Consider the following 15,137-nt stretch of genomic DNA (forward strand, 5'->3'; position numbering starts at 1 on the left):
CAGTAGATACACACTATTGGGTGGTAAACAAATAGTTTCCCTTTAATTTTATGTTCTGGAAGATGCTGTCTGGTTAAATACAGTAGCAGTAGTCTGCATTTCTTTAATCTAGAAATGGCAAGAAAAACCACAACATACAGTACATCTGAAATGTCAAATTTGCATATTGACAACTCAAGCTGCTACAACAGATGAGTATTTCTACTCCGTCTTCGTCCCAGAGTATCAGGTCGTACAGTAGATCAAGACAAACAGCTCCTACGCATCACATGAACAAAAATTAAAGCTTACCAAGTGATGAAGTGTCCTGTTAATGAATCAGTACAAAACTTTAACCGTTACATAGCAGTTAACATAAAACAGAATTTAGAACAATATTCATAAACCTATACACGAACAATGTTATCTGTTCAAAATAATAAAACAATCTCTTCAGCCCTTCAGAGGTGAACTTTCTGAACCAACAAAAGAACACCGACAACTTTTCCTATGTTTGTGTTGTTACCAAGTGAATACGTCTACAGCTCCATCAGAGCTTTGATGTCATCAATGCGAGACGTTTTCCTTTCTGTGTTTGAGGAGCCAAAAGCCTTCTCCACCAGATCCTGCTTCTGCCTCTGGATCTTCACCATGTTCTCCTCCACTGAATCTTTCACAATGAACTGCAGCAACAATCAAAATCAAAACACAGATACAAGCAAAATATCATAGTGACTGATCTTTCTCATGCACCTTTCTCTCTAGTATGACACTATGGACAATCCGTTTAGCTTAAGAATATAATGTACATAATCTATCATTTTAGATCTAATAAAAAAAGTCCCTTCAAATCACCAGGTACCCAGACATTTGTGTTGGTGACAAAATACAGTACAATCACATTAGGGGTGGGAGAAAAAAAAAAAAAATCAAAAATCAAAATGCATCGGGATTTGTTTTGCGATGCATTTTGATAAAATCGCAATACAATTCAAAATCGGCACCCATGTATCATGAAAGAATCAAATCGGGACAAAAGCATATGATGCCAGCCCTAAAAAACACTTGTGTTCATAGTATAAAATGGACCTGTTTAAAGAACAAGTGATGCCTTGCCACAGAGAAGAAAAGCACTAAGCTTTCATGGCAAACCCTGATAAAACAGTACAAACGTACAGAGTTTCTAGTTTCTAACCTTGGTGACGACGACTTTCCTCGTCTGTCCCAGACGGTGGCAGCGGTCAATACACTGCTCCTCAGTAGCAGGATTCCACGCCTGAAATATGAATTGCAAGTGAACATGCAGTTCAGAATTAGTTTTTTTTCCCCAATAAAAGTATATGAATTTTAAATATATGTGATTACACACACACACACACACACACACACACACACACACATATATTACACATGTTGGGTTGGGTTTACTTATTATTCTTTCTTTTTTTTGTGGGCATTTTAGGCCTTTATTAGACAGGACAGCTGAAAAATGGAAAGGGAGAAAAAGCGGGGGAATGACATGCAGCAAAGGGCCTCAGGTCGCTGCGGCAAGGAGTGAGCCTCTGTACATGGGGCGCACGTTCAACAAGGTGAACTACCCAGGGTTCAGGTTACTTATTAACCTCACAGTCTATATGCTCATACAACAGGGTTGGCAATATGTTTTCTCATTGTAAACGTTCCCCCCCATGTTACCATTTTAAAAGGCAGTGAACATTCTGTTTGAACACAAAATAAAGAGAGAGAGAGAGAGAGAGAGAGAGAGAGAGAGAGAGATCTAAAGGGGGAGAATGGCAGTAGAGTGTAGCAAGGTAGAGAAAGCAGTAAAAAAAAAAAAAAAGCATTATGAAAAGGTGTGAAGAATTGGAAGAAGGGCTTTTGCACAGCAAGCATTTTCACTTGCCATAGCAAGAACCAGAGCACAGCTGTAATCAATACAATTAACAAGAGATTATTTCCATGCAAGTGTCCCAGTAAACCATACTAGTGATCATTCATGCACAATAGCAGAGCCTGAAACTGGTAAAGCCAAATGCAATATGTTATCAATTACACCTGCTACGACAAGTCTAGCATTAAAATCACTACACACCCATGGTTGACACACACACACACACACACACACACACACACACACACACACACACACACACACACACACACACACACAGGTGTTTTTAATTAATTTGGCTGATTAGACCTCCTCTCAGGACTGTGTGGGCATGAAGAGAAAGTGCCCTCAATAGTCTCCCTGAGCCTCATGATTACAGATTACAGCTGTACGGAAGCGAACCTGGGTATCAGAATGTATTGTACAATATATCAGTGTGAACATGCAGTTCAGAATTATTTAGTTTTTCCCCCAATAAAATTATATGAATTTTAAAGATGTAGAAGCAGAGGTGGTCTTTATTTAAGGTGAGGTGGCCCACCTCCACTGTGAAAATCTTAATACGTAATGAAATCAGATAACATTTAATTAAACTTTGTCACTATTCACTGTCAGGCTATCCCAAAGTGCCAATAAACCTGCAGTGACAATTATAGCCGGATAGTTAATCAGCTAACAAACATTTGTGTGTGGCATCATACAAAATCCCTTCAGCGTGCACAACCTCATATGTAAAATAAGATGTGGTTATACATGTAAATGTGTCTGGATCCTGGCCAAAATCAATACTTACAGGATCCATGAGGAAAACATGAGAGGCGGCCGTCAAGTTTAGCCCCACCCCTCCAGCTTTGAGTGACAGAAGCATAATGGCTGGGCTGTCGGCTGCAGAGCTCTGAAACTCCTGGATGACCTGAGTCCTCTTCTTTTGGCTCATAGTGCCGTCCAAACGCACAAAACTGAAACCATGCTCTCTGGTGGAGAGGACGGAGGGCAATCACGTCAACAGACAAGTCATAAAATAACATAACGGAACATTTAATTAATTCAATCTAGAAATTCTCTACTCTCTCTGCTGGTGCACTGCTAACAGATCATATTTTCTTTTGCTTTACTATCTACCTTGACAAGCATAAACATCTAGATCTGAACAAAAGGAGAGAGGTGGAAAAGAAATGAATCAGTTACCCAAAGAGACACAAAACAGTTTGTTTCAAATTTCTGATAAATACTATAATGGATAAACCAATATTTTCACAAAAAGGTAAACCACTCTCTAAACTTCCACCATAGCTGTTGCAATAATTAAATGAACCACAGCTGTTTGAGTGGACTTATGAGAGCTCTTTACAGCTTTAAAACCCATTTAGACCCTTAAAAATCCAGAACCTCTACTGTGAATGTGTGTATTACCTGAGTGGAGTCTCCAGTATGGAGAGGAAGCGTGTAAACTGAGAGACGACCAAATACTTAATGCTGTTGTCCTCACATCGCAGCCTGAGCAGGTTTCCCATCAGTGCCTGCACCTGCAGAGACAAAAACAGAACACTGCTCTCACACAGTAGCATGGAAGGCCATTTTCCATCACTGTCACACTGCTGAAGAAGACTTATTAAGTGACGTCTGGTTAAGAATTAGGTCATTACAGCCAATAGAATATATCTTGTAATTAAGGCATTTTGATGCCAAGTATGGAATGATGGAATTCAAGGCAATTTTGTATTTGAGGTTTTTTCCCCCATTGAGAACATTTATCAGAAATGTTTAATCATTCTTGCTGATGTTGATCTTCTTACTGCACAATATAGACCAACAAACAAAAAAAATTAATGAAAGTCACTGATTGAACATAACACTTAATAAATATGGTAAACAATATTTTGTCACAAACACAGAACGTTAAAGGTTTGTATGTAAGAGAAGACTAAAATGATTTGTAGGCAACTTAAAGTCAAAGATTTTGCACAACACCAGAACATCTTGTTGAAGTCCAACTCTTTTTTAAATTAAAACCATTTTGATCCCATGTGTAATACTGTAGCCTCAGTATGTGCAGTGTACCTTTGAGCTTGTCCTCCACTTATCAGAGTTTGTACTTTTCTCTTCCTCCATTTCCTCCTGTGGAAACTCCACCAGTTCATTGGCCTTAATCTCACTTTGACAGAGAGGACAGCGTGCTGTTTCCTATGCACACACACACAAACACACATTGAGCATAGAGAAAAGATGGATCAGTTCATGTTTAGCAGCTAAATAACCGATTACATAGTAGTAAAAACTTGCCTTTTTAGTTAACTGTCAAATGACTGCTGTCATTTGACAGTTAAAGCCCTGCTGTCTGCTGAGGGCAGCACATGTACCTGCGCAGTGTTGATAACCTGGACGATGCAGGGCCGGCAGTAGACATGGGCACAGTGTGTAATGACAGGCAGATGCACCGACTCCAGACACACAGAGCACTCCTCATCAGAGCCGCTGGCTAACACCAACCGTAGCTTGTCTATCAGACGCTCCCGCAGCTCTGCAGGTGTAGCTGCAGCACCTCCAGACAAAAGATGATATACATTAGGAAATAAATCTGAAACATAAATTGAGGCCAGGGCTGTACTGTAGCTATAATTGAGGACACAAATGTCATGTCCTCTTTTTTGGGGGGAAATTTGGGGTTTTATAATGACATAAAGAGGAGTGTTCTAAGATTACACACATATTACACATGTTGGGTTGGGTTTACTTATTCTTTTTTTTTTTTATATTCTTTTTTGGGCATTTTAGCCCTTTATTAGACAGGACAGCTGAAAAATGGAAAGGGAGAAAAAGCGGGGGAATGACATGCAGCAAAGGGCCTCAGGTCGCTGCGGCAAGGAGTGAGCCTCTGTACATGGGGCGCACGTTCAACAAGGTGAACTACCCAGGGTTCAGGTTACTTATTAACCTCACAGTCTATATGCTCATACAACAGGGTTGGCAATATGTTTTCTCAATGTAAACTTTTCCTCCATGTTACCATTTTAAAAAGGCAGTGAACATTCTGTTTAAACACAAAAGAAAGAAAGAAAGAAAGAAAGAGAGAGAGAGCGAGCGCGATCTAAATGGGGAGAATGGCAGTAGAGTGTAGCAAGGTAGAGAAAGCAGTTAAAAAAAAAAAAATGCATTATGAAAAGGTGTGAAGAATTGGAAGAAGGGCTTTTGCACAGCAAGCATTTTCACTTGCCATAGCAAGAACCAGAGCACAGCTGTAATCAATAAAATTAACAAGAGATTATTTCCATGCAAGTGTCCCAGTAAACCATACTAGTGATCATTCATGCACAATAGCAGAGCCTGAAACTGGTAAAGCCAAATGCAATATGTTATCAATTACACCTGCTACGACAAGTCTAGCATAAAAATGATCGCATCATCCAAAACGCTACCGATTAAAATCACTACACACCCATGGTTGACACACACACAGGTGTTTTTAATTAATTTGGCTGATTAGACCTCCTCTAAGACTGTGTGGGCATGAAGAGAAAGTGCCCTCAATGGTCTCCCTGAGCCTCATGATTACAGATTACAGCTGTACGGAAGCGAACCTGGGTATCAACATATCAACATATCAACCAACATATCAACCAAATAAAAAAAAGTTTAGTTCTAAAAAAAATAGAAATCTCCAGCAAGCCTGTTTGCATATCAAGTGACCCCAGGGTTCAGAAGCTATACTATACATTAGTCAGTGCTTACATTAGCCTCATATCACATTACAGGTCTTACCCAGGTCTGAGGATGTTTTTGCCAGTAGATCAGGGTGGCAGCAGTGCTGTCGAAGCCTCATCAGGATGGCCAACACGTCGGCATAATTTCTCAAGACTGTCCCTTCAGCTACGTACCTACACCCACAGTTAACACAGCTCAAAGAAAATAGACCAATATGCAACAGTTTACAGTATAAACCTGTAACATCCCCTGTAACATGTAACAAACATTTATCAACAGCTGTATGATCTGTCAAAATGACTTTTCTTGATTTGTTGCTGCTCAGTTTTATCACATCGTTCATTTATTCAAACATACATGCACACTGACACATACTTTCTGATGGTGTTTTTTCCCTCATTGCGTGCCAGCTCGTACTCCTCTCTCTCTGTTTGGCTCAGCTCGACCTGCTCCACACATACTGCCTTCTCAGGCAGAGACACCAGGGGGTGCCCATTCACCTCACTGCTCTTGGTTCGCCGCAGGGTGATGCACTTCACCAGGGTCTGAAGGTTCCTGTACAGCATCAATTGCAGGAATTTATTGATATCTGATTATCAATAGTATAATGTAACAAATGCTTGCATATTACCCACGATTACAAACTTTTATCCAACACTCCCTCAACACTGGGGACTCAACCTAGTTTTTTAGCATATCTAGTTACCATGTAAGAAAACTATGAATGGTGACATACACTCACTGCAATTGTGCTGTGTTTGAATAACATTTTCTACTGTCTAAATTGACAAAGTGACCTAATGATGTCAAGTCAAAGCAGCCAGCACAGTCATTGTAGATTAGTAAGGGCAACAACAAGCGAGAAGTAGATTAATCATCATCTCCAACAGCTGTGATTAACTTCAGACAATAAGTCAAGTTAAAATTTATTGACATAACCCAAACCACAAATTTGCCTAAAAGGACAAAATCTACAACATTTTACACCCTAAATCTTTGGACCCTTGATTACAACAAGGAAAAACTCATTTCCTAGTCTTTAAGAGAGGAAAAAAGGGAGACATCTCAGAAAGAGCAAGAGAGGAGAGACCCCTGTTCAAGGATAGAGAGAAAAGCAATAGATGTTATATGGAGTAGACAAAATCAAGGAAAAAGTGTAAACATAGAAGAATATTTATAGAATACGGCTTTAGCGGCAATTTCACTCAAACCAACTGTATCACAATAGAGAGCGCCCTCTGGAGTCTTATTACTACATTGCATCAGTGTAATATAAGGTATCTGTGGCACTCACTGCAGGCCGGCCCTGTCTCCTTTAGTAACAGGTCTCTGGATCACTCTGTTCCACCACTCTCTCACATCAAAAGGCTTCAGATGCAGGAAGGCCAGCAGCATCCACAGGTCCTTCACACTGTTCTGGATAGGAGTACCTGGAGGGACGTAGGAATGAACAAAAACACACAAACTTTCGACAACTGCCTTAAAGCTACATTGTGTAAGAATTACTCCCATCTAGCTATTGAGATCATATATCGCAATCAACTCTCTCTCGCCACACGGTATTGCAGCTACGGTAGCCTTCACGCTTCAAAAAGCAAAGGTGTACAAAAGGCTGTCTATCAGCTGTGGTTGTTGGGCACCACCTGATGGAAAGGAGAGAGAAAGAAAAGGAGACCAAAGCAGCTCCAATGTTCACTCTTTTTTTCTGCTGACGCCGGTCTCTTGCTCTTTTCAATATCCGTTTTCTTTTTCTGGGCGAAGAAGACTGTTCCTGAAATATGGATTTTGAATACGTGTGGTCCTCCATGTTTCCTTCTTCAAACTTGCCGAGGCCGGGAAGCGACGATACCCCTTAGCAGCAGCTATGAGTCGAAAACGCGAAAGGCGGAGCAGTATAGCCTGTATGTACCTTACCGGCTAACGTATTTCAAGATGGCGCATCATTCTGGAGCGTCTACCCCAGTTCATGCAAGCGCAATTGTAAAATTCCAAGCCAATAGGACTACTTGGAATTGATGGTGGTGGTCAATATTCATAAAAAAGGACAGGTTTGTGAAGGGCAATACAGATTCTGATAATGAACAACTACAAACGTTACACACTGGGGCTTTAATAATGGAACTATCTGTGTGTACTTCAAATATGTCCTTCAAATATTCAGTCAAAATGAGAATTTGTGGTGGACACTTTAAATGTGTACAGTAAGTGCTATTGGGATATTATCTCAATATAGCGATATCCACAACATTTCAAGTATTCAAAATCACATGGTAAAATATGAAACTAATGTTCAACCAATTATGTCAAAATGTTTGTGTTTTATTACAAAAATCTAATACAAACAAATACAAAGTACATACAATCTTTTTCTTTTAGACATGACAATTTGATCCATGACTATATTGAGAGACAATGAACAGTAATAAATTATCACCCAGCCCAAGTATGACTATATCTGTGTGTGTGTGTGTGTGTGTGTGTGTGTGTGTGTGTGCAATACCTGACAAAATCCAGCGCCGCTGAGCTTTTAGGCCAAGCACAGCCTTACTCATCTGCGCATTGGGGTTTCTTATAACGTGTCCTTCGTCCAGCACAACCCTCAGCCAATTGATCCCATGGAGGGGACTCTTATTCTGAAAGGAAAAACAAAAACATTATATTTGTTATTAAAAGAGAGGCAAATTATCTCTCAAGTCAAGTGAGTATTGACATGAATTAAACACACAGTCCAGGTTCAGAAAAGACATCCATTAGCCACCATTTAGAGGACTTTGCTTATCAAAATAAATGAATGCAGTCTGCCCCACCATATCAAGTGCGTCTCCCATGTTTTATTTTCTGTGTCAACACCTTGGCTCACCTTACAGCTACAGAAATACATGTACACTCACCCCAGAGTCGGCAGAGAGGACGTTGTAGGTGGTGATCACCACATCCTGAGAGGACAGAAAGGCCTTGCTCCTGTTGCGCTCTGAGCCGTAATACAGATACACTTTTAGCTTCATATTTGCACGCACATGCTGCTCCAACTGATGCTACACACACACACACACACACACACACACACACAGAGGAAGAAAACATTGCATTGAAGCAACTGAGCATTGAATGTGGCACTTCCGCCATCAAAAGTTTACAAAATTACCAACATAGCTAGTTTTCCTACAATATTGGTCATTTGTTGAACTTTCACTTGCAGTTCAATGTAGCCTTGCGCTGTGATAGTATGCAGTTTTTTTTTTACCAGTAAACAAGTTTCACCTATACTTGTCACCAAGCTAATTCGCAGGACTATGTAAATAAAGTTCAACGAAAGAAAGTGTCTCGTTGGTGAGACGTGGTTAAGTGCGAGAAGTTTTCCATCTGGAGACAAGTGAAAGCAGATGATTGAGGGTGTTTGTACCGGTTGCGCTGCTTCCACCTGTGTTCAGTTTATATCCGCGACGTGCCATGCCTTCAATCACAGCATTTTTGTTCTCTTCTTTCCCCCAGAAGGACAGCATCACTGGCATGGTAAATGTGTTTTTTGTCCCTGAGTGTACCACCCTGACACAATATACACACAAACACAAAATCACCAACATAGCTTGTTTTCCTACAATACTGGTCATTTGTTGATTTTTCACTTGCAGTTCAATGTAGCCTTGCGCTGTAATAGTATGCAGTTTTTTTTTACCAGTAAACAAGCTTCACCTATACTTGTCACCAAGCTAATTAGCAGGACTACGTAAATAAAGTTCAACGAAAGAAAGTGTCTTGTTGTGTGCGTTTCGATGTGTGAGGCTGTATTCCTACCAGCCAGTTGCTGATCACAGAGAGCGGACAGATGATGAGAGTCGTTCTAGCTGATAAGTCATCTGCACTTTCAGTGACGGAGGATTCCACACCTGCACATACAAAAAGGCGCATTTCCAACGATCACAACTTTTCCTTTTTACCCTACTAAATTAATACAATAGGTGAAACCCAAAACACCAGGTAAAAACATGTTGACTGTTGGAACTCACTCAGTGTGGGACCAGCCTTCTTGACAGTTTTCTTCTTCTTTAAGCCTGTATCTGCTGCTGAGCCACCAAGTGCTGCAGCAAAGTCCAGATCCTCCAGCAGTACTGGGGCCTCTACAGTAAGCAGATTCATGATTTATTTCACAGGGGACAGCGATTATAATGGTATACAAGCTAAATTACAACAGCATTGAATTATGCCACCACCACCACTACAAAATAAATCAATTCACTGGTGTTTAAAAACAGTTGTCAAACTATGTCACACATTGCTTTCAACATGCACATATTTTGACACCCACATATTATAATGCACAAATACAAAGAGTTTCCTGGGCCTGTACCTTTACTAGGCTTTCGCTTTTTGGCTTTCTTCTTTCCTTTGCTCATACCTGTAAGTGGAGAAGTCAGGTAAAAATGTATGCAAGCCACAAAATCCATGGAAGGAGGCAAAACAAGCAAACAACATGAACAGACATATACAAGTTAAAAGGTGATATACACAGAGATGACAATCAATTCTTACTGTTATCTGACTTGTCCACTATCTCCACTACGTCTGTCGTATTAACACAGATCACCTCCACCTGAGGACTGACAAAGGCATGAGCATATCAGATATATAGATGGACAGAAAAATGTATTGAAATATGTCCAGATGCAGTCACTTGCATTGTTGACTTTACACATGATTAAAATATGCCGTGACAATAAAACCCTCATCACTGACAATATAATCTGAGCAAACCAAATTCAATTTAATCACACTTACATGTCTGAGCATTGAGGACCAGCTGCTGCATTGCTCACTTCTGCTCTATCGCCTGCACTGCTGCCTTCTGAAACAAAGACCCCACATCATCTCACCTGTCATGCTCTTTTTCTGAACATGAGCAAGAAAGCTGATATATTGAAAATTGTGATTACCTTGTGGTTTGGTTTTGGCTTTGATAGGTGAAGACCGCTCCTCCTGAACACACGGAAACAACCACTTAACAATGGTCGAACACTAGTCACAGACTGCATATTGTTTGAACACATTCACACACAGCTACACTTACAAATGTCTCCACAGGCAGAGGCTTTCCATTGTGAAAGTTGGTGAGAATCAGAGCAATGGTTGTCAGAGTTTTCCCCTGGAAAACACAAACGGGGGGTTTAATGTTGATTCATGTCGGCTTAAATAGCCGCAGCGTAAAGCCTCTTATTGGGGTAAATGTAGAAGAAAAAAAAGCTTTGACGAGTGATCTTCCTTTCTTTTCTGGAGAAAACGTGAATTTTGAGGTTAACATTTACTGCCTCATTTTCAACACATACATACAAAAAATTGAAAGAAAATGTTCTCTACTGTATATAATAATAAGCAACTGACCAAACATCTCATCATGAGTTAAATGTATAAATAAACTTGCAATTAACATAATTTTTAACAGCAACAATATCATATCAAGTGTTACTCACCAGTCCCATGTCATCTGCCAGTATTCCTCCACGAATTCTCTCTGGTATTTCTTTGGCAGAGAAACACGTGAGGCTGTTATAGTAGAGCTCGCCTCTCTTCTCCCAAAAGGGTGGCAGCGCAGATTTGTTCTCCCGAGCACACATCCAGGACAGTGCCTGCTTCTGGTGAGGCAGGAGAGGCGTACCCACAGACTGCAGAGAAAAGAGAGCTGCATGTTCACATAGGCTGCATTAGGACACTGATGGAAAAAGATAGCAACAACTATTATTACAACAGTTATTTCAGGCTAAGGTGAAAAGCAGTTTCTCCATAAACTGCAGCAAGAAAGAGAAGGTAGAAAAGAAGAACTAAATACTTCTTCCATTCTGATGACATTATAAAGAAATGGGTCAAAAATAATCTCACAATAAGAAAGAACATGCAATCATTAGTTAAGGACATCATTATTGTGAGAGTGGTAAGAAATACAAAATGAGACAAAATGCTGACCACAAACCGATACATAAAATGCAGACAGATAAACAGATCAAATACGCACCTTGGCAGCTTCTTTCTCTCCATCTTTACTCTCCATCAAACCATCAAAGAGGTTGTCAAATGCATTCTTCAGCTGAAAGAAAAAAGGAATTATAACTACTGGCTTAAGCCTTATTTAAGTCTGTTTCACAATGTTTAAACATTTCTGCATGTATAGCCATTCCACGTTAACTGTTGGTCAAAATATAAGACAGCGTTATGTGGTTCATTTAAATTTCAAGGACTTTTTTAGCACTTTATTAAAAAGGGCTTTTTTCAAGGTATTCTAGTACTTGATTTTTTCCCCTCAAAATTCCCTGAATACAATAACTGATACCCGATAACCTGCTTTACATTAAATATCCAAAACATGTGAGCTTCCTAGACAGTTTTTGCTGCTTCCTATGTAACAACACCAACGTTACATGACTGCTGTATAAACGTCATGCTATACCGTTAAATATTATATTAACTTAATTTAAGTAGATTACCTCCTGTGCAGTTAGTGGGATGGTCAATCCTTTTTTAGATGACATTGCACGAGCACCTTGACTATTAGATGATTTCTGATTTGTACCTGAACGAACGAACGAACGAACGAACACACACACACACACACACGTTAATGACAATGACTGAAAACTGACATTTTTAATGCAACAATGTAGGCTACGTGGTTAAGTGCGAGAAGTTTTCCATCTGGAGACAAGTGAAAGCAGATGATTGAGGGTGTTTGTACCGGTTGCGCTGCTTCCACCTGTGTTCAGTTTATATCCGCGACGTGCCATGCCTTCAATCACAGCATTTTTGTTCTCTTCTTTCCCCCAGAAGGACAGCATCACTGGCATGGTAAATGTGTTTTTTGTCCCTGAGTGTACCACCCTGACACAATATACACACAAACACAAAATCACACACCGTTTGTATCCTACTGTAATCACGGTGAAGCCTGAGCTCAAAGTTGATCTTAAAACGACTGAACAATAAACATATGATATGAATAACAATAACAAGTTGAATCAAATGCAGATATTTATGGGGAGAAGCTGTCAACTGAGGCAGCCATTTATGCCTACATTCAATGTTAGTCAGGTGTCAGTGCAGGCTTTGTAGGCTAACAATCCTTAAGATGTTGAGAAAAATCATTCTGACATAACACCTCAGCAGGGAATGACACTGACAGGTGATTAACAGTCTACTCACCCCTCTACTTTAGCCAAATTGTTGTCCATGATGTGGGCCATGGCTGCTGCCAGCTCCCGCTTGATGTGACCCACTTGGTTGCCATAAATGTTGGCGACCATCACTGCATTGCGGTCGTATAGATTCTCGGGCTGTCGCACTAAACCGACCATTTCCCCTTGATTCACCTGTAAAGAGAGTAAGTTTTTTTTTTTTTTTAACCTTCATTTTACCAGGGGAAAAAAAATAAAAATAAATCACATTGAAATTAAAATCTCTTTTACAAGTGAGCCCTGGCCAAGAAGGCAGCACATAAAAAATACACTTCAACATACAACAAATAACAGACAGGGATGGACAGCAATAATAAATAAAAAACAGGAAATCACATTTTAAAAACAAGCGCAGACATGTTGGTATAGTTGATGTAGGTAGGACTTGAATTCAGTATGTGAAATAAAAACCTGCAATTTTAGCTGATTTTGCAACTCATTCCATGAAGTTGGAGCACTGTAACTAAGAGTAGTTTTTCCAAACTCTGTTTTAGTTTGTGGAACATCATACAGTATGTATCTACTTGATCTTAGATTGGGTTCAGATCTACTAGATGTTAAAAGTGTAGTTAAATATGAAGGAGTGTGTCCAGTTATTGATTTGTACACAAAGATCAACAAATGTTTGAGCCTTCTTGTGTTTAGTGAGGGCCAACCTACGATTTCATATAATACACAGTAATGGGTAGAGTACTTTGCATGGGTTATGAATCTCAGTGCTGAATGATACACAGAATCCAAGGATTTCAACAGGGACTTTGTGGAGTGTCTGTAAAACACATCTCACAGATGATTTTCTGTCTCAATGTGGCATTTCTGTGTTGTCTCCCTTGTGAATACGTGCACTAGAGGATTAAAGGTGACTAGAGGATTAAAGGTGACTGATCCTCACCACCCCTTTATAATATCTGAGGCCAACCACAGTGCCCTTCAGGTGGCCAAACAGCACGCTGCCATCTGCATCCGGCTCCTCAGACGCTGCAGCTCTGATGGCCTGGGAGAGGGTCTCTACATCGGCCTCATAGCGGTCTGTAAAGAGGTCCACCTCACTGTACCTGTCCGAGCCGAACCTCCACCTGCTGGAAAACATGACAGCTGGAGCACAGAGTGAGAGAGAGAGAGAGAGAGAGAGAGAGAGAGAGAGAGAGAGAGAGAGAGAGAGAGAGAGAGAGATGCAGAATAAGACACAAACAGACAAAAAGGACGTTTTGACAGATATGAAAGAGTAAAGGACAGCTTCAACTGACAACCCGTAAAAACAAACCAGTCCTGTGGGTGCACAGAGATGGAGCTACAGGTATTATTATTTGTTATGTCTGTGGTTATAACCTTATTTTTTACAGTCCATGGCTGTAACTAAGGAGAAGGAGAAGTTGAACCAGTTACAAACTTCTTACGCTAACAGTAACGTTAGACACACACAGTTATATGCAGGTATCGTTAACTAGGATAGGACTACATTCGAAGTAAATGTTGCTAAATAGCAAAGCCAGCTAACCAAGTGTCCCACTCACATCTCTCTACAGGTTGATGAGCTATTTAACGTTAATCAGTCACAGCTGCGGTAACGTTACACTCGTCGCTTCATTAACGTTAACGTACATAAGATAGCGTAGCCTAATGTTAGCTAACGTTACTCAAAGAAAACTAACATTACACATAAAATTAAAACTGCTTGAAAAGCTAACGTTAGCTAAAAATTACAGACAGAATGTGAGATTTATATGTAATTAAAAATGTCGTACTATTTTTCTCCTCTCTCTCCTTTAAGAGTGTTGTTTGGCGTTTCTGATGCGATGCTGTTAATATTTATGCTACTTTCTGATTGTAGCTAGATAAGGAAACGTCAAGAAAGATGCCGAGTGTAGATCTTCCGGTAGAAACCTCCAAAATAAATAACTTGTTATGTGACATTTTATAATAATGCTACAAGTACACATTGTTTGTTGCGTGCACATTTGTTTATAGTTTGAAATATAAATGAATAAATATTTATAAAAATATAGTCGCTGCTGTCATTTCACATATGCTAGCTGCATTGGCCTGTAGGTAATAATGTGATCCAATATTTGCATCTGAAACGTTTTTAAACATAAGCAACATTCAGCCAGAACTGCAGACATACAAATATACAAACATTTCATAATGGTACAGATAAACAAGAATATGAATTTAAATAAATAAAAATATGAATAACAATACACCATTTATATTCTACTTTAAAGAGTTCACCGTACATTTTGACTGATTTCTTTTTTGTGTTTAGGGATAATTTCAGAGTCTTAATATATTCTTTGTATTCACTACTTTTAAATTGGGTTTTGACTGTCGGAAAACTACAGGCAAGC

General features: G+C 39.7%; 1 protein-coding gene across 2 annotated transcripts; it reads right to left on the reverse strand.

Annotated features, from left to right (window-relative positions):
* Positions 1-22: 22 nt before the first annotated feature.
* Positions 23-14,644, reverse strand: hltf (helicase-like transcription factor). 2 transcript variants are annotated; one of them, XM_078277492.1, is made up of 25 exons: positions 14,535-14,644; positions 13,682-13,884; positions 12,758-12,924; positions 12,294-12,436; positions 12,046-12,131; positions 11,577-11,648; positions 11,038-11,229; positions 10,638-10,712; positions 10,504-10,546; positions 10,349-10,412; positions 10,103-10,170; positions 9,921-9,968; positions 9,580-9,690; positions 9,368-9,459; positions 8,464-8,607; positions 8,073-8,205; positions 6,867-7,002; positions 5,948-6,127; positions 5,630-5,745; positions 4,231-4,412; positions 3,932-4,054; positions 3,284-3,396; positions 2,664-2,844; positions 1,175-1,255; positions 23-662 (listed from the first exon to the last, which is right to left on the reverse strand). In XM_078277492.1, exons 2-25 carry the CDS (start codon positions 13,877-13,879, stop codon positions 519-521), a joined length of 2,892 nt encoding a protein of 963 aa, XP_078133618.1. In that variant the 5' UTR covers positions 13,880-13,884; positions 14,535-14,644; the 3' UTR covers positions 23-518. The 2 variants fall into 2 exon arrangements, with proteins under 2 accessions (XP_078133618.1, XP_078133617.1); XM_078277491.1 differs by having other exon boundaries at positions 10,349-10,415.
* Positions 14,645-15,137: the final 493 nt, after the last annotated feature.

The sequence above is a fragment of the Sander vitreus genome, chromosome 20 (assembly GCF_031162955.1).
Source record: "Sander vitreus isolate 19-12246 chromosome 20, sanVit1, whole genome shotgun sequence".
In the NCBI taxonomy this organism is placed as follows: Eukaryota; Metazoa; Chordata; class Actinopteri; order Perciformes; family Percidae; genus Sander; species Sander vitreus.

What these genes read in the sequence shown, in the direction of transcription:
- hltf (XM_078277491.1), bottom strand. Translation starts at nt 13,879, where the DNA reads ATGTTTTCCAGCAGGTGGAGGTTCGGCTCGGACAGGTACAGTGAGGTG. An exon ending in AGTGGACAAGTCAGATAACA is followed by an intron (nt 9,969 to 10,102) that starts GTAAGAATTGAT and finishes CTCCACTTACAG; the next exon opens with GTATGAGCAAAGGAAAGAAG. An exon ending in AGTGGAGGACAAGCTCAAAG is followed by an intron (nt 3,397 to 3,931) that starts GTACACTGCACA and finishes TTGTCTCTGCAG; the next exon opens with GTGCAGGCACTGATGGGAAA.